Source organism: Cheilinus undulatus, linkage group 3, assembly GCF_018320785.1.
Source record: "Cheilinus undulatus linkage group 3, ASM1832078v1, whole genome shotgun sequence".
NCBI lineage: Eukaryota > Metazoa > Chordata > Actinopteri > Labriformes > Labridae > Cheilinus > Cheilinus undulatus.
This window is the reverse complement of record NC_054867.1, coordinates 20,375,217-20,401,108: the sequence shown is the minus strand read 5'-3', so window position 1 is coordinate 20,401,108 and position 25,892 is coordinate 20,375,217. Positions and strand designations below refer to the sequence as shown.

General features: G+C 39.3%; 1 protein-coding gene across 4 annotated transcripts in view; it reads left to right on the top strand.

Moving 5' to 3' along the window:
• The window catches only part of slc2a9l2 (solute carrier family 2 member 9, like 2), a 187,491-nt gene that overhangs the window by 80,380 nt on the left and 81,219 nt on the right, over positions 1–25,892 (top strand). For all 4 annotated transcript variants that reach the window (XM_041783185.1, XM_041783182.1, XM_041783183.1 and 1 more), the window contains 4 exons: positions 1,773–1,960; positions 7,794–7,904; positions 24,942–25,043; positions 25,473–25,548. In XM_041783185.1, the coding sequence (XP_041639119.1) occupies positions 1,773–1,960; positions 7,794–7,904; positions 24,942–25,043; positions 25,473–25,548 (477 nt within the window). The remainder of the gene's footprint in view (positions 1–1,772; positions 1,961–7,793; positions 7,905–24,941; positions 25,044–25,472; positions 25,549–25,892) is intronic.

The following is a 25,892-nucleotide window of genomic DNA, read 5'->3' as shown; positions in this document are numbered from 1 at the left end:
TACATCTATTACCACTGCCTTCTTCTGCTGTTTATTGACCATCATGATGGCTTGCTCAAGTGTTCTCTACCGCCTTTGCGGCTTGATAGCCCAATGGTTTACAACACTGACTCTGATGCAGGAGCCTTGGGGTTTGAATCCTGGTCAGGGTGCAGTCATTATATCCAGTCATCATCCTAGTCAACTCCATGTACACCTGCCTATCTGTAGCCCTGATGTGAGTGTAAGCAATTCAATGGCAATACCAGACCTCAAACGTTTCTCGGGTTAATAAGGTCTGTGTCAGGTGTTAGGGAATCAGGACACCCTGATGACAAATGGACTTCTGGAACAAGACATTCATGGAGTAGGGCAGAAATAATGGAGCTGATGGAATGCAAGCAACCCCAATGAAAGGAGAAAGGCTCACCAAGACAAGTCTTGTCCTATGCTCCAGGGTCGAATGTTCAAATGTCTGTTGCTTCATTAACACTGATTGTGATGCACTGCTACTGGCAACGTTTCATTTCCTCCACCCCAGCCTCCTCCATTCTAGCTACAGCTTTGTTGCATCATCATCATTCTCTTTCATGCTGCAAAATTGGACCACAGCCAAACTAAATTCTGTTGGGTCTGACTTGCATTGACATTATGTATCTTTTTACCTATAGGGTTGTTTTTAGCACAGAGATCCCTGGATTAAAGCATGCTGCTCAGCTAACCCAGGGAGCATCCTTTAAGCAGCACCTTCACTGCCAAGCAAAATTGTGTGTTCATTTTGTAGTTAAATCTGTGAAGAGTGTTCCTAACTAAAACATGTTAAAACAGAGTCATTCTAAACATTTTCAAGCTCAAATTTCTCTTCTTCAGTAGTAAAAGAACCGCAGAACTTCTGTAATATCCACTGTGACTAACCTTTGGGATGTAAAACTGCTGAACCCAGAAATAGTTACTTTAAAGCCGCAGTAAGCGATTTATTTTAGTGTCATAAGCCCACAAGAACAACACAACCCGTCAGGGTCTTGTTATTAAAGCCATCTAAAATAATAACACACTTCTGCAACGCCTCCTCGCGCTGCACTCTCACTTGAAGAAAACCAGCAAGAGACGATGCTCCAGCCAATGAGGAGGCTAGCACTCGCAGCCAATCACGGCTGAGGTCAGAGGGAGCGTTCCTATTAGCTGCTGTAGTAGGTGCGCTTCCGCCTCTCAGCTCAGTGAGAAGTTGATACAATGGCGGAGTTACCAGTGGTGTTCGGTCCTATGTAGAATTTGTTTGATTTCAGTGTAAAGGCCGGGCAAAATCACTCAGCAAAAGCTTTGCCATCAGTATTTGATTCAGCAGACATGCACATTCGTGAGGAGGTATGTGAGAAGAGGGGCAGAGCTACGGAGCTCAAACACAGAGAAGAACAGGAAGGTAGGGGGAGTAGAGTTGATTCTACACGGTCCTCATCAAATCTTACATAATTGAGGTTAAAGTTGCCAAAAAAGAAAAGAAACAGGTTCAATTTGAGGTTAGAAAACTGATTTCACATGACACAAACAGCAGTGAGACCCAGTTTACTCCCATCACATTGACACTAGATGAAGCTGACACAGGTTTAATCTCAGTACATGTTCAATTTTTTTAACAAATTCATAAATTTGAGAGGTTATGTTTCAATTTAATGTGCAATAAATACTTAACATCTGTGATACTAGCGTGACGGGTGCTTTTTGAGGATTCTTTCATCCTCGCTATGTGAAGATATTTCCAACACTGTGTGTCATTGTGTGTGTGTGTGTGACAGCCTTTCAGAGGTTTTTGGGGAAGAAAGATGTGTCCCAGGAGCTGGAAGAGGTCCACGCGGAGGCTCGAGCTCAAGACAACCTGCACGCTGCGTCTGTGTTACAGCTGCTGAGGAGCCCTGCTGTTCGCTGGCAGCTCATCACCATCATCATCACCATGGCCTGTTATCAGCTCTGTGGCCTCAATGCAGTAAGAAAAAGCTCTTCTATGACTTCTTATTTCCAACCTCTGACAGGATGATATATTTAAGTCTTATTATCTTATTATTTTTAATTTACCTTGGGATTTATTGAGAAGACAAAAGATTGACAACCACATTAAATAAATTAGTCATTGCACATTTGTGTAAATATTGAATCCTTTACATCCACCTAAGATTTCTTGAGGACGTTCCATCACACCTCAGCCTGAGTTTGAAACACAGAGAATAGACAGAAACAGTTTGAATTATAGAGGACAATCCATATTGAATATTCAGAATAACAGATTAATAATGTGTTCACTGAAGCACCATACTGATCGAGTTTCCTCTCTAAATGAAGGAAACACTAGGAAGACAACCACATCCTTGTCATGCATAACAATGCCACACATAGATAAAAGAGAAGCTGGGAGTCTCAGACTGATTCAAGTCCTGGTTATGGCTTAGTTATAGCAATGCCAAAGTAATATTTACCAACCTTATTTACACATCATTTGTAAGTCATACAGAGGAGGATGTTTCCTGATCACCGGAAAGTTTATGCATCGTAAAAACTGCAGTGCACTTCCATTAGCTCTCAAAGACCTGTAGGCTAGTCTTGATGCAATAGGGCCAATTAGCATGGAAAGGGGTGTTTTTTCCCAAATAACTGCATAATGGCTCAGCGTCTCCATGCTCTGGTGTGTATTTGCAGTGACTGGCCTGTAACATAATAAGGGGAGCATTAAAGCTGTGCCTTTTGAGTCATTTACAAAGTTTTACAGCTGGCACTTTATTGTAGAGCTTCATCAAAGAATCACACTGTTTGGCTGCACGGAGACTGACACATATTTAAACATGTTTACCCAGCACCACCAAACTACAACCAACAAATAACAGAAAATAAACTGTGTGTGGGCGTGACACAAATCCGTACATGTTTATGATTTTTGTATGACACCAGCTTTGAACTAGTGCACCTAAGAAGTCTTCTAAGAGGTTTAAAGGACATTTGGTGCAACAGTGTGATGTGCAAATCAAGTCAGACACACAGACAGACAGACAGGGTGCCAATTATAGTAGTAAGGTAAGCTAGAGGTGTTCACCAAAGGGAAAATATAAAATATTAGATAGTAAAGACAGTAAAGGCCAGAGCATTCTCAGATAATTCTAACATTTTAAAGCATGCAAGGCTGGTTGACGCCCATTGAAATACTAGGTGTTTAATACAGAAACGCTTGGGTGTGCTGTCGTATTACACTCAAAAATGGTGACAAAGAAAAACCAAACCTCCTTGTCTGTCAGTGGATCAGGTGTAGCAGCCTCATGCAGTGTCCCCTTGGGCCTATGCTTGCACAGATGTGACCACACATGAAAGCCTTTCTTTAAAAAAAAGACTTTATTTTCCCCAACTTTAATTGTAAAATATATCATGCAGAAGTAATTATAAATCTCACACACACAATATGTTCATTTATTTTTTACAGCTGACATCATCTTGTCTAAGTACTAGGAGACCAGTAGTTCTTAGGGTTAATGCCCACCATTTAGGCTCATTCATGATCCCTTTATAAATAAAAAAAAAGATCTCAACAAACAACCATCACTTCCCATATACTTGTGTCTCTGTTACAACTCAGGTTAATGTTATGTTATGTTTATGTGACTTTGAACATATCACAATAGGTTCATTTTATACTCCTTAAATTGCCAAAAGTCTGAGCCTCTTTAAACACATTGTAATGTAACGTACGTCACTTTCTTTGACTTGCCTCTAGCATTTGTCTGGCCGATTTTAACGCGGATTTCAACTTTGGATTAATATTTATAACTAAAGGGACCGTGTACAAGGTCATTGTTTCATTGTTTCATCATCAATTTGTCACTGTTTTTGTTAACAAAAGTAACACTGGTAATGGGGGACATCAGCCTTTTTTCCAGTCTAACATTATTAGATTTAATGGAAGGTTCATGATTTTGGAATTCTGAACGGTCATTATTTCACTGATTAAGAAAATCAGTGCCTTTTGTTCCAGTCCTAAAACATACTATGTTTTTAAGTCTTTTCTTTCCGGGGCTTGGTTGTTATACGCCACATCCCATTAGACAGTAACTGTACACCTAAAAACTGTTTGATAGCCTTCATTAAATACCTAAAGTGAAGAAAGTATTAAGTGACACAACCCAAGTCTGCACAGAAGCTAAGAAACTAATTTATAGTACCATCACTTAATGACAGATCTTTTATCTCTAATATCAGCCAACCATCACTAAGGATCAGTTGAATGACATCAGCGAATCAAAACAGGCTCCCTTTACATTATTTCACATCCATCACTTTGAAGACTGATAGATGATCTCAGTAAAAGTCAGAAAGTCATTAATGTAATTAATCAGAGACTCTTTATGTCGGGGAAAGTTTTTTTTTGTGTAACTGAATGTTTTAGTTGATAAAAGACACAATTGTGAAGTTTCACATTTCCATGCAGGATTGAGGAAGCATTCAAAGATGAATAAAACAAAACCCCAGAAATGGGCAGATATAAGGCTGTGTGAAATATATGCACAATGCTTTATTTAAATAATCCTTAAATTGATATTGAGGATAGATTATCATGGAATAAATCATCACAGGCAAATTTTATTACTTTCAGTTTTCCCTGTTTTAAAGGATAATTGACTTTTCACATGATGCTAAGCTTGAAATCACAGAATTATCATAGATATGAGCATGACTTCATTTACATAATCATTTCATGAAGATGGGGATATTAAGCAGATTACTTTAGACTTTTTATCTAGCATGCTCCTCCTCATCAACTTCAGACTTTGTTCTAACTGACTGCAGTAAATGTTTTATCTGGAGAATGAGCGCTGATGCTCAGGTATCAAGAGAGAAAGCTCTGCGTGTCACTGTCAGAGGGCTTTGGCCTGTCAAAACGAATGACTCTTAACAGCTGCTTCAATCTGTATTATTCTTATGTTTTTATTATTTATATCTTTCTGTCAAACGAGGCTCTGCAGAGACTAAAGGTCATAGTAGACGGTGGACAAAAATGCCAAAAAAATTATCTTTCATTTTAGGTGTTGGGCTTCTGTTTTCACTGCGAGGATATAAAAACTCACAAGTTTCTTTTCATTTCCAGATTTTGGCCAGAAGTCTATTTAAATATGTTAATTCTGGTGTCCTTTTTATGCAAACAATATCAAGACGTTTTCAGCAGCTTCTGATGCAAAAAACAGACTGTAGACAAATGACGAAAATAAACCAGTCAAGGCCACCTCATCTTATTGCCTTCTTGCTATTTAGATACATTTAATTCATGCAGTATAAATATTTAGGGAAACTCGACCCTGTCTTTGCAACTGTGCTTTAAATAGCTTCCTGTGGCAAGAGAGAAATTATTATCATCTGGAGAAGGCTTTAGCTGATGTAACTAAGGTGCAAAACCTGGACAAACTGAACATATGTGCACATGAATATCATACAGGTAAATTCTATGTGACTAAGACACTGAAACTATAGTGCATGCATTATGGTGGTGTAGGCCACAGTTAGTCTGTCCCTGTTAATCTCCTATCAATGCACTATGCCTTAAAAAAAGAGGAAATGGACTAAACATAACATCACATTTTATTGTAAAGGGAATCAGTGCGAACACTGCATAAATCCAATTTGTGTGGGACATGCTGTCCAGTTCTGTCTCTCGGTTGTCTTTAATTGGGTTCTCATTAGTTCATTAGTCATGAATCGAGGAGTGTTTCAATAAAAACTGGGCTCCATTATCTACTTAAATGTGTACCACTATTTTCATTATGTGGATGATTTTGATAAAATAAGGGAGAAAAGCTGTTTTAAAAGCATTGCCATCAGCTTGGACAAACTATCGGCAAAGCATTCCAGAAATGAACTAGGCTTAAATAGGCTAAGAATCTTATGAAATTGTTTTAAAACTTAAAGGCCCTATCTTACACCTGGCACAAAGTGTTTTGGCATATAGAGCGAGTGTCAGAAGCACTTTAATAGTGATTAAGTGGTATTTTACCCTAACATTAACCCTTGTAATATTGTGCCAATTTTCTGGTCATTAGGTGGTATTTATAAACTAATTTCTTAGAAATAAGATGATAATTTTCTATGTAGGATGTTTGAGAATTCCTAGGGGATTTCTTTATTTTGGTCCACTGAATTAAAGTGAGTTCTTCCTGAATGATTCTCAAGTAATCTTAGCTTCAGGGATAAGCCCAAAACACACTTCCGCTGTCCGACGCCTTTTAAAATGATTGCCCACATTATTTTCTATGAACAAACTCACACCAGCAGCAGCAGACGCCAGGGGATGTTCTTCACCGTGGCACTTTAGGCTGGCAGAGTGTTTCCCTGAGAGAACAGCTGTTTTGTCCATCTCAGCAACTGTAGTAGCAGCTCTGTTTGAGAGCACGAATAAAAATTTTGGCATCTTTTGTTCAAGGTGTAGATTAAACAGGAGGCCTAGGTTGATGGTGAAATACCACTGCTCCTACTGTTTTTTTTTTTCTTCCCTGGTGAGACGGGGTGGTGATCCCTGAGCGAGCTTTTGGCTCTAGTATCAAGCACCCGGCCCAGCAGCAGCTGGTTGGGAGTTTGACTGTTGATGCGTGAAGTTCCAGTGCAGCAGCAGTGTGTCGTGGGCTTTAGGGTTAGGTTTAGGGATGAAGGTTAGGGAGTTAGGGTTAGGGTAAAACTAATTATAACTAATTATAACTAAAGTATTATTACTAGGTCAATACTGCCTTTATATAACCATGTTTACAAGTAATTACGTGTTAAAGGCCAATTTATTACAAGGTATACCACCCTATTCTCGAGAAATTACTTACAAGTTGTCTCTCTCATTTTCCATCTGACATATTTGCCATTCATCTGCTCATATCATTAAGGAAAATATCAAATACAAAGCCATCTATACTGTGTTTTAGCAGATATGTGTGTCCACCTTAGTAATATGTTTTTAATGTATTTTTTGATGATTCTGGTGAAGGCCACATGCTGAGGTGCATCGGTCCAATTAAGTTGTTCTCAAAACTATCTATTGGTGAAGCTTCCTGTTTCCACATCAGTAGAAAATTTCACAGGGAAGTTAAACACAATATAAGTGCACTTCTGGTTTGTGCTTTTCAAAGTAAAAGTCCTGTTTAGCGTTTCCTTTGAGAAACTGCCTGATGTTTGCATAAATGATGTTTGTTCATCATTTATTTATTCAGTTTTTTCTCTAGCTCAGTTATTAAATGAATCCAATCACATAAAGGAGGGTTTATTTTTTATTAATGTATGAAGAAAGACAGGGCTGTGGAGGCAGGGAAATCCGACTGGTTTCAATGATGTTACACCCACAACACGCTAGTATGTCACATGTGTGTCGCTCGGCAGCCAAGGTCGAGCTTGATGGCATCTCTTTTGTATGGGCCTTTTGACACCAGGTAATATGCTTGGAGACTGATAGCAGCTTTCTGAACCTTGGAACATCCACAGCACAACCAGGGGCAACCCTCCTATCCGCTCGGACAGTACCCTAGGCTATACTTACTCGCCACATCCACCCCTTTCTCCATCTTAAAGGTGTGGACTTTATCTTTTCAGCAGATTACTTTCTCATGCCCCTGGTAATATGCAAAGACATCTAGAGCATGACCAGGGTTGTGTCAGTCTTTCCTGCCTGATGTCTCCCTCAGGAAGCTTACTCGCCACATCCATGTCTTTTTACAACTTAGATTTTTTAACCCCAAACATGCCTAGAAACATATGCACAGTACTGTATGTCTTAATAAAACAAGTTTTATTTGGTCTGTTTTTTTTGATAGATCTGGTATTACACCAGCGGGATTCTTCGAGAGGCAGGTTTTGCCGAGAACATCATCCCCTATATCACGCTAAGCACTGGGGCCATAGAGACTCTGGCTGCTATCGTCTCTGTAAGTACTTCAACTTTAAATAACCCAAGCATCCAGACTTCAATCCTTGATCCTGCTGCATGTTTCAGTGTTTTTATAATTTGCTTGCCTATCATCTAAGTGCAGAAATAGTTCTGAGTGTTTTGCGATTCAAACGGTTTATCTAAAGCAAAAATTTGTGAGGTTTGATTTTGCTTCAAGTCCCTTTTTGATTTTGGAATATAGTGTGGAATGAATTGTAAAAGAAAAATGTCACCTGGTATTCAATATCTACAGGGAGTATTAATCCATTTTGTCAATACACACAACTCTTTGAGTGGAAATACTTTCTTTTGAAATAGACTGGTATGAAAAAATATTGGTTTGAGGTTTTTGTCCTTTTTAATCTAGATGATACAAAAACTATGAACAGACATCAGCTGACATTGAACATCAATGTGGGAAGCAAGAGTGTGGGTGGTGTGGAAAGTCATTCTCTGCTGTTAAAAGAGGGATAAAAGACAACTATGCTTCTTAAGTGAAGATTAACCCTCAATTAGCCCCTTTACAAAGTAAATTCCTATCATTTTTCCTCCACATCTTTTTAGTAGGCGACCTTTTAAGAATAACATCAATCTTGAGCAGAGTTTGCTGATGTGAAGAATCCGCTCATATGCAAGCTGCTCACACATCGTCAGCTCAGTTGTCGTAAAAATGAATAAAAAACTAAAACAGCAGCTTTTACAGGAGCTGAAAATGTCACTTTGGCAGCAGACCTGTTTCTGTATGACTGAGCAGAGAGCACTTTACACTAAAGCACTGAGCTGATGGGACGGTCTCTGTTGGCAGTCTGTTGGTCAAAACCGTCATATTCATTGGCAGAGTGTTTATGATGATTTACATGCATTGACTACTGCACACAAGATCATGAGACATGAAAGAAATCAATTACTTAGACTCTGTAGGGAACCCAACAACTGTCCAACAGTTACTGTTAATGCTGCACAGAGCAGCCACATACCTGTGAGATTATTTATTTACTTGAGCTACCACCTTCACCTCTTCTGTTTTCCTCCTTCAGCTGAATGTCTTGTGTTCCTGTGAGACTATCATTAGTTGCTGTCTTGGCAGTTGTTTGAGAGAAAAAGAGTCAATAGTATGCTGTCTACAATGTAAACCCTGTTAGCTGCTGTAGAAATGCTGACCTACTGACAGCACTGTGCTATTGATCCAAACAACACTGCATGAGGTCCAGAACCGCTTCTGATGGTTTTTATTATTTGACAACAGAAACTGTATTTCTAAAGTAACTTTTCTTGCATTTGGAAGACTGGAGGTGCAAGTAACATCCTTGGTTAAACACATTCCTACGTTTCTTTGGTAATTTTGATGTTGATAATCCAAATGGGCAGAATAAATGCAGAAAAAGGGATGAAATGTGAATTTTATTTCACTATATGGGCTGGTGCTTAGTGGGCAAGACAAAAAAAACAAACAGTCCACCCCTGGCAGTGAGTATTATCGTAACTCCAAGGCTGAAGAGAGACTGCCTTAAAACTGCTTGGATCGTGTCTGATGACCACCTTACACCTAACGACTGAGATCACAGGATGGCGCTGAAACTTAAGCAAGACTGTCAGGATTTTACTCTGACTTTGGTATTTTGTCTGCAACTTTGAAATCACACAAATAGTTTTTAGGTGTAAGGCTTCCATTAGTTGAAATAAAGATACGGAAAATGTATAAATAGTAGACTTATTAGGTTAACTACAAGTTCATTTGAAACAGTGTTTTGGTATGGTGGCAGCTCTGGATTGGCAGCAAAAGGCTCCCCTTCAATAACCGAATGGTTAACGTCACTCAGGCTTTGCCCAGTTTTCAAGACACTCTCGTCACAGACCGTACATCTCTGATGGTCACTCTCACAGACCATTCATCTGAGACACTGTCTCTGTCAGAAGAAAAATAAAACATTAAAAGAAAAAGATAAAACTATGCCTACATAGCTACATAGCTAGTGTAGCTACATAGCTAACGTAGTTACATAGCTAAAGCTAAACTCACAAAACATCTAGCACTGGTAGCTTTTGCTACTTTTGCTTAAGTTAACTTATATAGTAACGTTGATTGCATAGCTATATTAGCTATGTTAGCTTTAGCTTAAACTAAAGAAAGCTAAAGCGAACCAGCCTTCGTCTAACTACTTCTAAATCAAGTCTTTCCATAACGTAATCCTGGATTAGACCTCTGAACTTTTTCTCTGTTTTATTTATGAAATGTTGCTTAGTCTGTTATGTTTGAAAAGTAATTTTATGAATGCAACTTCCAGACTTTGTTTATGCATAAAGATTAATTTAAAAAATCTCAAACTGGAAATATGTTGTTCCAGCAGATTACAGTACTTTTGTTCTCAAATAGACGGCTTCTCAAAAGAACGGTCTGTGAGACATCAGAGATGTGGCCAGACCCTTTCCAATTTTTCCTACAGTCTATTAGTACATGAGTCAAATGAAAATGATTGAGGTAGTCTATGAGTAAAACTATAAATAAGCTAGATAAGCTGATCCTGGATGGCAAGTTCAATCAGGAGAGACTTAATAAAAGCTTGACAATTATTTATTTTACAAATTGAATGAAAAAGAATTGTGCAAAGTCCTTGGTGATTAGGCTCCACTGTGACGATATATATTTGAAGGGGTAGTGAAGCGCATGGCAGGAATAGGATCCCCCCCGGAGTCTAGACACTGGTGGTGGTGTTGAGAGATGTAGGATAAGATGAGCAGGAGACCTATGAAGATCTGGACAGATGCTGAATAGCTGAATGGAGGTAGCTGGGGTGGAGGAGGGTTGCAGCCTCTGCACAGAACGACTGGCTGACTGTGAAAGAGAATGACATATTTAAAATCTGACAGACGAATTATGATTGGTCGAACAAGGATGTGGCAGAATCTGATTAGCTGGGTACTTAGGAGAGTGAATGCCCATAATCAGCTTCTTGTCAGAGAGAGAATGGGAAAGGGAGAGATGTGAATGAGTGGTGACTGAAGATGAGCAAAACAGTCTTCCTGCTTGAACTTTTGCTGAGCTCCATTTAGTGGACTTCCAGATGTGGATCACTCTTATCCAAAAACAGTAAGCTGCAGGCTGTAAAACCAGACATTGACACTTACAGTCACTCCATAAGGACTGCATGCTCAGGGGATGAGTCTCTGTGCACTGCATTTGACTCCATCCACATTATCTGGACATTTGACCCTTTCTAGAAAAAAATTCTTAAAACATCTGTAATATTATTATTAATAATGATATTTCTATGTCCCTTTTTTCATAATCCTTAGCAAGAAAAGAAGTGCCCCAAAATCATACCTCTAAAGCTCTTAATTGGTTCTCCTCTGGTCCAAAAGAGACCATAATTTTGGGCGCAAAGGGCAAGAGGTGTGCCCCATGTACTTGGGCGGCCCGGGTTCAAGTCTAGCCCATGGCACCATTTCCTGCATGTCTCTCCCCCACTCTCTCATCCCTATTTCTGATTCACTCCACTGTCCTCCTCTATCGATAAAGGCAAAAAACAGCCCAAAAATAGATCTTAAAAAAAAAAAAAAAAAGACCACAATTCAACAGCTTGTTTAAACATCTCCCCATCAAGTTTTTGAAGCTGACAGTTATTTTCAAAAGAATTAATCGATACAAAATGTAATAGGACTTCACACACTCTGGTAAATCCTTGCTGATGGTGCTATCTGTTTCTATGTTCAGTAATCAGCAGAATCATCTCACCATCAGCCACATCCATCTAGTTTAACTGTCTTTATTGAAGCTGCCTACTTTAAAGGCCCAATGCTGATAACAGAGGAGAGACAGGTTTTTCAAAAGAGGTCAGCATAGAACCCAGATAAACTTTCATAACCAGGTTTTACAACCAGCAGCTAGAAGACTGTTGCTTGTTTTTGTGTTGCTTTTTCTGATATTATTAGTGGATGTTCTCATGCATAAATGCAGGCCTTGCTTTGTAACAGCAGCTCAGCCTGCCAGGTTAAAGGAACGACACATAAGAGAATTTCATTTGGGAAAGAGCAGCGAGTGTTTGACATCTTTCTTTTGGAGGGAAACCTTGAGGATATCAGGGTCTTGTAATTTTTTTATTTCATGCCATTGAGCAGACAGCGTTTGTATGAGCCTCATGTTTGCAATCAGGGACATTTTGACACCAGATGAGAGAGAGATTAATTTGGTTTGTGCTTTCAGGAGCTTCAATATTTATGATATTCATATCAAAGTCTGCACTTGGCTTTGAAAAATGACTTATTTCATTTTGGTGGCAAACACTGCAAAGATGATTTTTGCTCCCTGACATGAAAAATTAAATACACCACAGGGGGCACTTATTCAAATTTACTCGCAGATTTTATTCCATTAGTAATGCCGTCACACCACACAGAGCTGCCAGTAATTTCCAACATATTGTGTCAGAAAATTTTAATATTCTTCATTTGGATGAGGGAAATTTACTAAGAAAAAGGATACTCAGTATGCAGGAACAAGTCATGTCCAGAATCTGCCCATCAGTGGTGAACAGAACACTGGAAATGTGTGAGGAAAGATAAGTTACGTTGTTTTATGCTGCAATTTGGTGTTAATGAGTTTTGGGAGTTCCAGGCACTCAGTGCACCCAGAAGGCTTCATCTTTCCTGGTCTTACCCCACAGAGAAATTAAGATGAACTCTTCCATTACAAAAAAGGCAGAAGACAGGGCAGCTGGTATGGATGGTTGTGTGGAAGTGAGACATTCTGATGGCATATTAAATGTAGATTAAGTGAGCTCACTTGTTTTGTCCAGTTTACTCTACCTTCTACTGATGAGGATTCACCAAATTATAATTTCCTCATTAATAATGATGATGTTATGTAATTTTACCCCAGAACACAGAACAATGCTCATACATTCTTAGAATCACCTTGTGCGCTCTGTCTGTGTCATGAAGCAGGGACTCTAGGGCGATATGGACTTTTGTCAACTATGACATGATGTTTTCTAACATTATCAAGGAATCAACACAGTTGCCTTGCTGTTATTTCTTCTCTCTTTCTATGTAGTGTAAAAGATTCAAAATGAGTGTTGAATCACTAATGGATGTATGAAAGAAAGGGAACTCGAGAAGTACACTGTAAAACCAAACAAGTTGAAAAGTCTCAAAATTTTGGTTGAAACTGATTATGTCAATGTTTTTAAGTAGTAGAAATACATTTCTTTTGAATATGACTCAGCTTAAATTATATGTAATCCCCAATGAGTTATAACTTATGCCTTATTACATGAAAATCAATTAACTGAATAAACCTCATTATAAAAACAGTATTTGTTTAGTGGAAGGAACTTAACCATTTTAAATTATATCAACTCAGTTTCACTTGTACATTTAAGTTAAGTTAACTTAATGTTTTTTGAGGTAAACTACACTGTGGACACTTTCCTATACCTAAAAATTCTGTTCAATCCAGCTCAAAACAACATGTTTATGTGTTTTTCATAAAGCTACTTGTTCTTCATCCACGGTAATTTCCACCTGTTTCTATCATATACTTTAATCTTGTACATTTATGCCACATTGGCCATCTTAAGTGAATACAAGGGCAGGAAGTCCTCTTCCATCATGTCCAGTATCCATTGTGTATTGTGGTTGCTCCCCACAGGTGGGACTTGTCTATTTGAGTCAGTAACTTCACTCATGGTGCAAAAGTGCCTGATGTCCAAAGGCAAAAGGGATGATTTTCATACTCAATCACTTTGAGAACTGTTTACTTGTTTAACACTAAAAATGTATTCTGTTATCTTCGAAAAATAGAGCTGAAATACTTTTTTTGTTTTTGTTTTGTTTTTTTAAGTAAATGCAACTCAGTGAGCTTACATCATTGATATGTTTGTATTTTCTGATATCTCGCTCATTATTCATTTATATCTTTATAAAAAAAAAATCTCCATTGTGATTTGCTACTCTGGGTTGAACTGTTGGCCACATTACTGTATTGCAACATTTGATCTGTATCCATGAGCCTCAAGTGAGTGGACGAGGCATTTGAGAGTTTGGAATGAACTGTGCATTTGATCCAGAAAAGTGCACTTCCGTAGAGTTCAGTATATCTTTATTATAGTGCTTAGGTTAGACTCCACATGTGTGAATGGGCTAACTAAGTCTGTAACTTCACTCATGGTGCAAAAGTGTCTAGTGCCCAAAGACATTCTGCAAAAACTGTGCAGATGAAGGGATGAATATCAAATAATTTGAGAACAATGACAGTAGAATAACTGATTGCTGTTTACTTAATTAATTTTAAGTTAAAACAACTCTTTTTTAATAACCTTCAATTGTTTGGTCTTGAAGTGCACTTTCCATGTTTTTGAAAGCCTTATGGCCCTAAAGCTGCTGCTGCTTCTGGTGACACCAGTGGTGCTGAAGTGAGTCAGGGCAGATCCAGATGGATAATGAAGACCCCCTTTAAACCTAGCTTTTTTAGAATACATTATCTGTCATTGGATTGCATGTAAATAGCTCTTTAACATATACAATTGTACCTGGTATTATCATGCATATCTAGTGTCCACGCTCAGATGTCTGGCACCACTCCTTTTGTGTACATCCTCTTCTTCATCTATCACTAATTCCTCCTCTTTGCTTTCAAAACTTTCATAAATAAATGTCAGTATTAATCACATGTATTACCTCCGCCAAGGAGGTTGTGTGATTGGGTGGGTTTGTTTGTTTGTTTATTAGTAACATAACTCAAAAAGTCATGGACGGATTTTCAGGAAATTTTCAGAAAATGTCAGAAATGGCATAAGGCAGAACTGATTAGATTTTGGGACTGATCCGGATCACTGTCTGGATCCAGTAATTTTTTTAAAAGATTCTTTACTATTGGGAGATAGGGCTAATGGCGGAGGTCTGCGCTGTTACCACTTTACACCAGGAGATGGCGGACATGAGTAACTTCAATCCCAGCAGCATGCCTGGTCGAGGAGACGAGTCGGAGTGTAACAGAGAGAAAACAGCGAACTGTAGTGAGAATACTCACAATGCTGGGAGGAATAGATGAATGCTCACCCTCTGCCATGACTTCCAGTCGTCCGGTGAGACCATGGGTGCTTCCGCCATGACAGTCCACACGTAACGAAGCCAATGCTTTGCCTCACCGTGTCTCCACCCCACCCACGGTGGAGTGCTTTTCTAGTTTACATTTATTAACCAGAGCATTCACAGTAATTGCTGAGAGTAAAGCTTGACAGGAGAGAAGAAACCCTCTAGAGGAAACACAATTAAACATTTAACTCCTGAAATAAATATTAATGGATGCTGATGGAGCCCTGGATTCATTGGGAAGATGACTTCTCCATTTGGTTTGAGTTTAATTGCACAAACTGGGGCTTGTTTCTGCTTCCTTGAGTTGCTTCAGGTAATATTAATTAGGGGAGGGTGGCATACACACAGACATTTCTCTGGGGTGGTTAAAGTCCTTTCAAACTGTACTGTATCCAGTAGCCAATCATATTCAGGGACATAACACAACTGTACCCACCCACATAGTAACAAAATGAAAAGTTAGAGGCCTACTTAAGAGGGGTTTACTCTGAGAGAGTGCTAGGAAAACCTGCAACACCGTGCACACGTGAAAAACATAGCTCTTGCCCTTCAGGCTGCAAAAATGCCTGTTCAAGCTGCAGAATGATGTAAGCACTTGCAATAGTTTTTATGTTTGCGTTACTGGTTGATTTGCGTTCATGGCTCTTCCAAATCCTCACTCTTCTACTTAATCTGTGCATGTGTCTCCTATCAGTATTCTGATCATGTCATACATTATTTAATTACTCAAAGCTAAAATAGTTATACTACTGATAACTTTTTTTAAAAGACAGATTTTTTTTGGGTGGCTTTTCTGCCTTTTAGAGAAGGGGACAGTGGATAGAATCAGAAAAATGAGTGGGATAGAGACATGCAGGCTGCCTGTGTACATAATGTCAACCTAACTACACTGTAAGAAATTACCAGGATTTCACAATATTTAACTGTAATATTTTACAGTAAATAACTGTATTACTACTTCACAGACTTTTACTGTAATGTATACAGTACTTTATTTTAATTGTAATTAATGTTTGGGAATTCAAAAACAGACTGTGGCTTATATACCAGCGACATTTATGATCCAGATTTACGGTAAACCACGTTGGCACAGACTCTATGAGGAGGAAATCAACAGCATCTTTCTTTATTCTTTTAATAAAAAGGCAACAGCAAAGTTGAGAAGATCAGCCCAGAGACAGCACTTCACAGAAAAATGACTCACTGTATCTAATAAATCTATTTATCTGTGCCTTTGTGGATACCTGTTGTTGTTGTTGCTCTTGTTGAAAATCAAGCACCGACTGCTCAATTGGTGTCAGGATCATGCTCTTACCTTGAGCCTCACTCAGGCTCTGAGTGGCTTTGTGTTACCATGCTGTCTTTGCAGATTGGATTTGGAGTTTATTGCAGTGTAGAGTTGATCTTGCCTTTTCCCTTTATTATATTCATCAGTGTGCAGTAATGTTGGGATGTCATAAAACTTGTCATAACAATGGTCTCCCCCAGAGTAGATAGTTTTATGAGTCAAAGCTGTAGTGTTTCCATTAAGGTGTCCTCACATCTGTTCATATTGTTTTAATGAACCAACAGTCTCTGTAGCTTCCATCCTAACACAGGTAATGTTTAAAATATTCCCAACACTTTATCCTGAAATCAGACAAATTACATCAAAAAACCTTTAAGCAGCAAAGAAGCAATGAAATAATTTGTATATTTGAATACATGAATGAATGTTTTTTACAACTTAGTCATCACATCTGTCCAATACAAGTTTTAGCAGGGTAAAAATATAGATAGGTTAAGATGCAAATCTAAAGCTTACAAGCCAACCGTTGATAATTTTGTCCTTGATTCTTCAAAGCACCATTATCAGGACGTTTTTATGCATCAGATTTCCTCAGTCGACTCCTAAGGGTTTATTTCATTTTTAGGATAAGTGATGGTGTGCAGATTGCCTTGTTTATGGAGGACTAGTGATGCCTGAAGCTGTGGCCGGTCATCTTTAATAGCTCGTCTGCTTCTTGAAGCGAGAATAATGTCCAGACTTTTCAGTGCTGCCAACCTGAGGACTGAAGTGACCAGTCTGACCTCTGCAGAATCTGCCAGGAGAGGGATATTGGCTTTTGTATGTTCATTCACCAGAGAGTTCATTTATTTAGTCGCCATCTTTTGTTAATTATGTTTTTTTAACATATTATATAAAACCGGGGGGGTGTTTAGATGTTTTGGATAGGCTTTGCCTGACTTAACCACTGACTTGTGAGGAAGTTATTTAATATATTAAGTGTAATTATCCTGTCTCTATCAGTCATATCTATTTTTAAAGTAAAGTGAAACTACAGTATGGTAACTTCTAAATCTCTTTAGCTAAGTTCCTTAAGAACTCAGAAAGACGATGCATGTCCAATGTACTTTAAAAAATCTCTATACAAACCCATTCATCATCTTTCTTGCATAAATTGATTTAATAAAAAAAAATTCTGCTGCACTGGAGGTTCCAGAGAGCATATCGGCCTCCATAATTCTCAAATGGAAGATGTTTTGCACAACCAGGATTCTTTAGGGTAGATGGGCCTTAGTAAGAGAGGTGACCAAGAACCCAACAGTCACTCTGAGCTCCATAGATCTTGTAAGAAGATGGGACAAAGTTCCAGAAGGACAGCAATCACTGCAACCCTCCTCTGATCGTGGCTTTATGGCAGAGTGGCTAGATGGAAGCCTCTCAGACTGTGAGAAACAAGATTCTCTGGTCTTAAGAAAACAAGACTGTTTGGCTTCAATTGTAAATGTAATGTCTGGAGGCACCTGTCAAATACCATCACAACAGTGAAGCATGGTGGTGGCAGCATCATGCTGTGGGGGTGTTATTCAGCAGCAGGGACAGGGAGGCTGTGCAGGGTTGAGAGACGCAGAATGGAATCAAGTACAGAGATATCCTCAATAAAGACCTGTCCTGCAGCAAAGATATAGTGGGCAGAAGGTTTAACTCCCCACATGACAAGGGCCCTAAGCACACAGCCAAGACAACACAGGAGTGGCTTAAAGGAGACATATTTTACCCCTTTTTCCTTTTAAGTATGTCATTTTGGGACACCTTTAGAATAGTTATTTATGATGTGCAGCTCATAAAACTCCTCACTTATCTTATACTGGCGATAGGAAAAACCCTATTTTCAGCAGATCTCGCCTACTGCTGAAAACGCTCCGTTTCAGTCCTGTCTCTTTAAGACTCAGAGATGTCCGTGACCTTACCGTTCTCTGATTGGCCAGCTTGGTCAAATCTTCCTGGGGGCTGAACAATGGGCAGAACTGTTTTCTCGGCCCATTGATCACCAAGTTTTGCTTAGTTTACTTATTGGGCTTTTAATCAGCACAAGTCAAGACTTAGTAATATAAAGGTACACAACGTTTCACGGCATAGTTTTGGGTAAAAGGGCGGATAGTTATGAAAACAACTGATAAAGTTTAGCACACATTAGCTTCCCACTGACCCATGGCTCGTTTTAAAGTAATGTTAGAAAGTGACTTACATCTTGTGGTTCTAAGCCTTCCTGGGCCATCTTTACAGAGGGAACAGCTCCATGTTTCAGCAGCAGATTAGAAGCAAATCCAGTGTCTTGCTGTCCTTTATTGACGAAACAATCGTCTGTGAAGTGACGAGCGCAGAGAAAAAAGTTTGCAGGCGGTCGGCTCGATGAGACAAACAATTCCCACTGCTTTCTGCTGCTTTCGTCCTTCGGGAGCGCATACAGAGTAGATTTATCGTCACAACCAAAAAAACACGAATAAGTTTAGAAGACATGCTGACCGGGATAAATCCACACGAGAGCAAGAATCCAAACAACAGCAGCGGTGTATACAGCGTCGGAGAGGGGGCGTGGCTGCGAATGAGCTGCTGGGAGGGCAGGTCTGAGAGCCTCCTGTGGGAGGAGGGGAGGGGAGCCATCTCTGATCAGAGCCGTCCAATGGGGAAGCCGGAAAACGAGCTGACGTCGGAGGCGGAGGCCGGTAATCTTGTTTGCAGGGTTTATGGAAAGACGCGTGTCTCTAGATACAATGAAATCGGTATGGTTTAGAAAGGATCCTCAACATTGTAGCATTGTATGCAAGTGTTAGAATATGACTTAGTATATGTCTCCTTTAAGGATGACTCTGTGAATGTCCTCGAGTGGCCCAGCTAGAGCCCTGACCTGAACCCTAGCCAACATCTCTGGAGACCTGGAAATGGCTTTCCACCAACAGTCCCCATCCAATCTGACTGAGTTTGAGTGGATTTGCAAAGACAAATGCCAGAAAGTTCCCAAATACAGGTGTGCAATGATGGTTGCATTATATTAAAAATGACTTAACCCGAGATCCTGGGGGCATTTTATACCATTCAGTTTTTTTTTTTAAATTTTCAAGCAATTTTGGCTGTGTTGAATGAATATAGCTCAAATTTACCGGAGGATATCCATCCTAAAAAAACTCAGAACTGTTGTCTTAGTTTGTTAAAATAGCCTAAAATGGCTAAGCTACACAGAACCAACACATTTGTACCTAATGATAAAAAAGTCTCATTAAAAACCATTGAAAACACAATTTTTTTTATCCCAAATGTATCTTAATATAAACAAATGCATTCCTTTATTTTAAGATTTCAATTTTTATCACTAGCTTTTATTTTTATATTTGTTCACTATATGACCCTAATTTTTCAAATTCAAAGACTGCAGCGAGTTTCGACACCTTTGTTTCACCACTGTGTTTTTTAAATAGATGCAAAAAACGCCAAAATTTTTCTAAAATTCTGTTTTCACTTTGTCATTATGGGGTACTGAGTGTATATTAATGAGAAAAATTATTTTAAATGACTGTAGCATTGCCCTGTGATTGATTGGCAGTCTGCCAGGGTGTACCCCGCCTCTTGCCCAATGACAGCTGGGATGTGCACCTCCGCGACCCCCAACTGGATAAGTGGCATAGCCCTAACCCTAACCCTTTTTTTGGTTCAGATAAATTTGGGTATCTGTGTTATCTGCTGTTTAAGTCTAAAATATCTGGAAACTCAAAATTTGACAGTTCATTCAAAATCTGTGTTCCTTGTGATGCCATACTGGGAGTAATACCTGCCTCTCACCTGGTTTAATCATGGAAGCACACAACTGTACTCATGCCGGCACATCTAAGAGGGGCGGGGTGACAGGAGCGCATTTGATTATAAAGAGACACTTTAAAAACAACTGTTCTGAGAAGGCTGCTCAGAGCTGGTATACACGGGGTCAAATCCTCCTGCGGTGCTTGATCCATATTATGTTATGACCACAGAATGACACAGAGGTTTTGTTTTGACCTCAGATGACCGTGTTAAAATGTGGTAAAGGTGTATTAAATACCACCTTTAAACATAAATTCACTCAGTGAATGTAGTATTCATCAAAAGTCCCCAGCACCCTTTATGAAACAATCAAGGTTCCACCTGATAACGTATTTTCTGATCCTGTGGCTCTCATCTTTTACAGGTAATGACTCTATTGTACAGGCTCACACACACAGTCATGCAGGCTCATAAATATTCAGTCTCACACACCTTCAGAGTCCTTAATGAGTGGCTGGCTGATGGTTTGTGTGTGGCTGCAGTGTGGGTAGTGTCTAGGAGAGAAACGTCCTGTGCCTTGATGAACCCCCAGGGAATAACTGAGATACATGAATACAAAGCCACACAGCCCACAAGGGATTAGGCCAGGATATCTTGGTTATCCTGGCTCAACTAATCCGTGACCGGTTGCACAAAAGCGGGATAGTGGAAAGCGGGATATGTTATGGCATAAGTTACCATGGAGATTTATTCTGTGGAGCTAGCCTGTTCCAGACCAGGCTAAGTTCCAGGATCTATTTAATCTCATCCCTTATCTCAGTCAGCAGTCACCACAGATGGAACCCAATAGTTATTCCACTGCCCACTACACAATGTTATAACATTCAACTAGACCCACTGTTATTATCTAAACATTTGTGATATTAAATTTCAATAATTTTAGATGAATGATTATTTTAGATGATTTTGCAATCATTACATAATTTACAGTTTCCCACAGACTATACATGACATATAAATATAAATACACATCAAAGAGTAACATGAAGTTTCTTTATTGAATAAGGATAAATCAAAGCAAGTAAACCATCAGCTCCTTTCAAAACTGAAGTCACACAGTGACTCTACAAGATAGAAAGCACAGAATCACAGCATATTATAGAACATAAGAATAAATACACATTCAAAGGTCTGTATATAATACACCCCACATGTCTGCACACTGAAATAAATGCATACATACACTTTAAAAAATTACTGGTCTTTACTTAATAAAATCAATGAAAAAATATTACAAAAATATCACAAAAATATTACACAAATTGTCAAAAATTAGTAAATCTAACTTATAGTTTTACTTATGTCTATATAAATTGAGTTATTATAATTAACAAATTAAAGTGAGTAAAAGTACTCAAAGTTTTTAGGTGGTAGAAATCAATTTTTTTGAGTAATAATTTCTCGTAGGTTTATGTTGGGTAGTTTTCATAAAGCTATGTGTTCTACATCAACTACAATTATCCCTTTTTTCTATCACATACATTAATCTTGAATATTACTGCCTTCTAATATAGTCTGACTTGTGTTACTTCAAACCACAATTAGTGAAAAGAGCACTTTGAATGGTGATGTACACTTTCATCACCAACAGTTTACCATTCACCTTATCACCAATCTGTCCCTGCAGGCAGAACTTTTATCCATTGTCACTGATTTAGTGTCCTCACTCACGGTGCAAATGTGTCTAATGCTCAAAGGCATTCTGGGACAAAAATTAATTACAATGGCTGAGTACTATTTACCTAAAACTTAAAATGTGTTCAACAACTCAGAAAAAATAGAGCTTAAATAGCTATTTGGGATTTTTAGCTTAAAACAATCGATTTTTTAACAACCTCCAGCTGGTCTTTGTAAGCCTCCATGAGGATTTCTGCCTCCGGCGGGGAAAAGTACGCAGCGCTCATTGTCATGGTGAATCGGTGAATCTGTGATCGATGGCGGGGTCTAGGTGGGGAAGCCACATGTGCACACTAATCCAGGATAGGTTTCACCTGGCTTGATGAATCCGTGTCTGCTCATCCTGGCTTGGTCTTTGTGCAGCCAATTAAGCCTGGACCCAGCTCAATCATTTATCCTGGGTGTCTGAATCCTAGTTTTGTGCGATGGGCCCCTGCTGCCAATGGGAAACGGTTAAAAATAAGTAAATAAAAACCTCTTTAAGCCTCAGAACACAAGAAGTCTATCTTGATCCATTTTTCTTGTGTTGAGGTGGTCCAGCACCTCTTCTTGAAAAACATGTTATCTTTTCCGATCTCTTACAGAGGCCCCTCAGTGCGAGGAATCATACTATACAAATACCGGTGACATTTTTTTCCCCGACTTCTTGAAATCCCAGCAGTCTAGTGAGGTCAGGGCAGCAGCATGAATTCTTTAAGGCTCTGAGATGGAAAAAAATGGGGATTCGTCTAAGGTGGAGGCTGTGCTTTAGGCTCAGTCATTTGGAGGTGCCTCATTGATGAATCCGGCCTCGGTCTCTATGCATTCATGACACCCTGTGAGCAAGAGGTGCCTGTGGAATAGATGATCTCTATCTTTATTTTTGTTTTTTTGTCATGTTTAATATTGCTTCTATATTAGGCACATTTGCAAAGCTATAAGACGATGAACAAAAGCTCAAACAGATGGTAACATATTGATCACAGGTCTATGCAAGCCAGGCAGAACAATAAGAGGTGTTTGTACAAGACTATGTGGGTGTTCAGACTACAAATAGACCTGCTTTATACTGACACAAAGAGCTGTGTTTGTGGGAAGCTTGTAGCTTTATGTTCTACTGAGAGTCAAGTCAGACACAAATTAAAGTGTCTGAAGAGCAATTAGAAGCCTAAACGCTGTATTTAGGTTGAAAATATGTTTTAAAAATTAACACAAGATTACATGGCTGGAGAGAAAGAGCAATTCTTCCAAGGTCAAGACAATTTCAAATCAATCAGTTAAAATAGATCACATTCTAAATTAACTGAAGAGCATGTTGTATTTTCACATTTGATAAGCAAACCCAGCATCTTGCCTGATTGTGTTCACAGTGACCCAGGTTAATAATGTAGTAAATCATAAATGCCTCTCTAACAGTGTGAAATGTGGAGTTAGGACGCCATCAAGTATGTAACTTAACACATTATTTTGAGAGTATGATTAATGAATCCCCTCCCAAAATCACATTTTCCTTTTTCTGTCTACTGTCTACATAGTTGTGAATATTTAGAAAAAAATAGCTTCTCCAAAATAAAAGGGCTCAAGATATTCAAGAGGAAATGCATTGCATTGCCTTGAAATAAAACTCCTTAAAAGGGCCATTTTTGGAGTGCTGACTCCTCAGTTTTGTAAGTCTTTTTTGTTTTGCACCTTCAGAAGTTTATTGTTGTCGTGAGTGTGAAGCGGTAGCGATGAGGATCAGTACTTCCAAGTGGTTTTCTGTGGGAAAACGGTGGATTGCCCCCTTGTGTTGGAAAGTGAGTCTTTTCCCCTAAATTAAGGAGTTCAAGTATCTTGGGGTCGTGTTCATGAGTGAGGGTGGAATGGACTGTGAAATTGACCAGCAGATTGGTAGAGTGTCAGCAGTACTGCAGAAGTTGTAACAGACAACCTGGTGATTAGAAAACAGAGCCAGGAAGGAAAGTTCTAAATTAACTAGACAATCTTTGTTCCACCCCTCACCTACGGTCCCGAGCTTTGGGTTATATCTGAAAGACTGAAATTGTGGATTCAAGTGGTGGAAATGAGATTCCTCAAAAGGATTGCTGGGCTCAGCCTTACTGGGTAAGGAACTCAGACATCTGGATGAAGCTTGAAGTTGAGCAGGTGCTCCTTTGTATCGGAGGAGCCAGTTCAGGTGGTTGCGTGCCTGTGGAGGTCTTCCAAGCATGTCCAACTGGAAGGGAACCCTGGGGTAGACCCAGGACTCCCTGGAGGGACTATATATCTCATCTGGCCTGGGAGTTCCTCAGAATTCCACAGGAAGAGCAGGAAAATGTTGCTGGGAAGAGAGATGTCTGGGTTGACTGCTTAGCCTGCTGCCACTGTGACCTGGCCATAGATAAGCTGAGGAAAATGGACAGATGGATGTATTACTGCAGGACACATATTCTTAAAGTCCAGGTCCTCTTGAAAAAAAGTATGTTCCAAGCTTGACTGTGCACCACAGGGTTGATGTCTTACAAGCTTTTTAAGACAAGGAGTCCAGGCGAGACGAAATGGTTAAAAATAGCTTAAGGCTCAGCAGGTTAAGAGGCTAGAAAAATGCTGTAATGTAATGCTAACTGAAGTTGTGTTATTCTGTTATTCAAGTGTCTGTTAAGACTGGTAGCATTTGGTCATATACTCTAAGTAAGTTATAATTTTCTGCCCTATCTACCACTTTTGCTCTCTTTTCCTTTGTCTCTTTTTCACTCCAAGGTCCATAGAGAATTTTTCCTTATTTTCCTTTGGTGATTTAATAAACAAACTTCAGTGGCAGAAGAGTTTGTGCACCTGACAGCATCACATGGGGCCTCTTTTGGGAGATTTCCAACTGACATTGCAAACTTTGCACATTTTGAGCCCATATTGTGTTTTAAGTTAGTCGGCCCTAAGTGGTGTCCTGCTGGACTGGGGCCTTAAGAAGTTGCCTGCCTTACCTGTTGACAAGCAGCACATCTGTGAAGATATTTGTGTTACTTATACTAAACATTAGCTTTTCTTTTTTCTTATGTGCCTGGCTCTGAACTTGAAAGATGAACATTTACACTCCCAGAGCAATGAAACAAAACTAAAAAAAAATATGTAAACTAAATAACCACAAACTGATTGTACAGAAATCCCTTCAAGTCTGTGGTCTCTCCCTAGGGCCTAGTGATTGAACGAATTGGGAGGAAGCCCCTCCTCATCTTCGGCTTCTCTGCCATGGCCTTCTTCTTCAGCCTACTCACAGTGTTCCTCAATTTCCAGGTAAGCTGCTCTCCCTCCTCTTTGCTGACCTCATTCTAGGCATCCTGTAAGTGAAGAGGTGTCACAATGCATATTGTACCACAGTTAAGTTAGACCGTGGACAAACTGCGTTTTGGGATTCTGGCTGGGAGCGAGGTTATTGTCACCTACTGCTGCATAATGACTCTGAAAACACTGAACCTCTTCTTGTGCATCATTTAAATGTATTAATACCAAGAGACAACTACATGTGCAGTCATACTAATGTGTGACATTCATGTATCAGTTTGGGGTGGTTGGCACTTGCTTTAAAAATATGGGATGTACATGCTCTTACTCTATTTGTGGTGCAATAATGTGCCCTTATTTTATTTTTTATATGTTAAAACATGTGTCCATCTACATAATGACTGTGTTTAGTGGAATATAATCCTTCCCCTCTCATCACAGAACAGCGTATCATGGATGCCGTACCTCAGTTACATCTGTATCCTGGCTGTGATCGCCTCTTTTTGCTCCGGGCCAGGTAACACACACATTCCTGGCTTAAATTTTCTCCTCTCTCTCTCTTTGTTGTTATCATCCTATTCCCATCCTATTTCAGTTGTTCCTGAATGTTCCACTTCAGTTTTGAAAAATTACTCTGCAGATTTCTCCTGATTATTTCTGGCTGTCTGTTAGCACAACTGTGACTGAAAGTGAACAATCCCGAGCTGGTTCGAATTTTACACTTGAGGGTTGATTTAGACAAATCAGCTAGACGGCTGGTATGATGATACTTGAAATGACAGCTGAATGTTGTTTAGCAGACAGTAGAGGTGCACTGGTGCAGTCATAGAACAAACGCTTCTGAGAGAAGGAAAAACAATC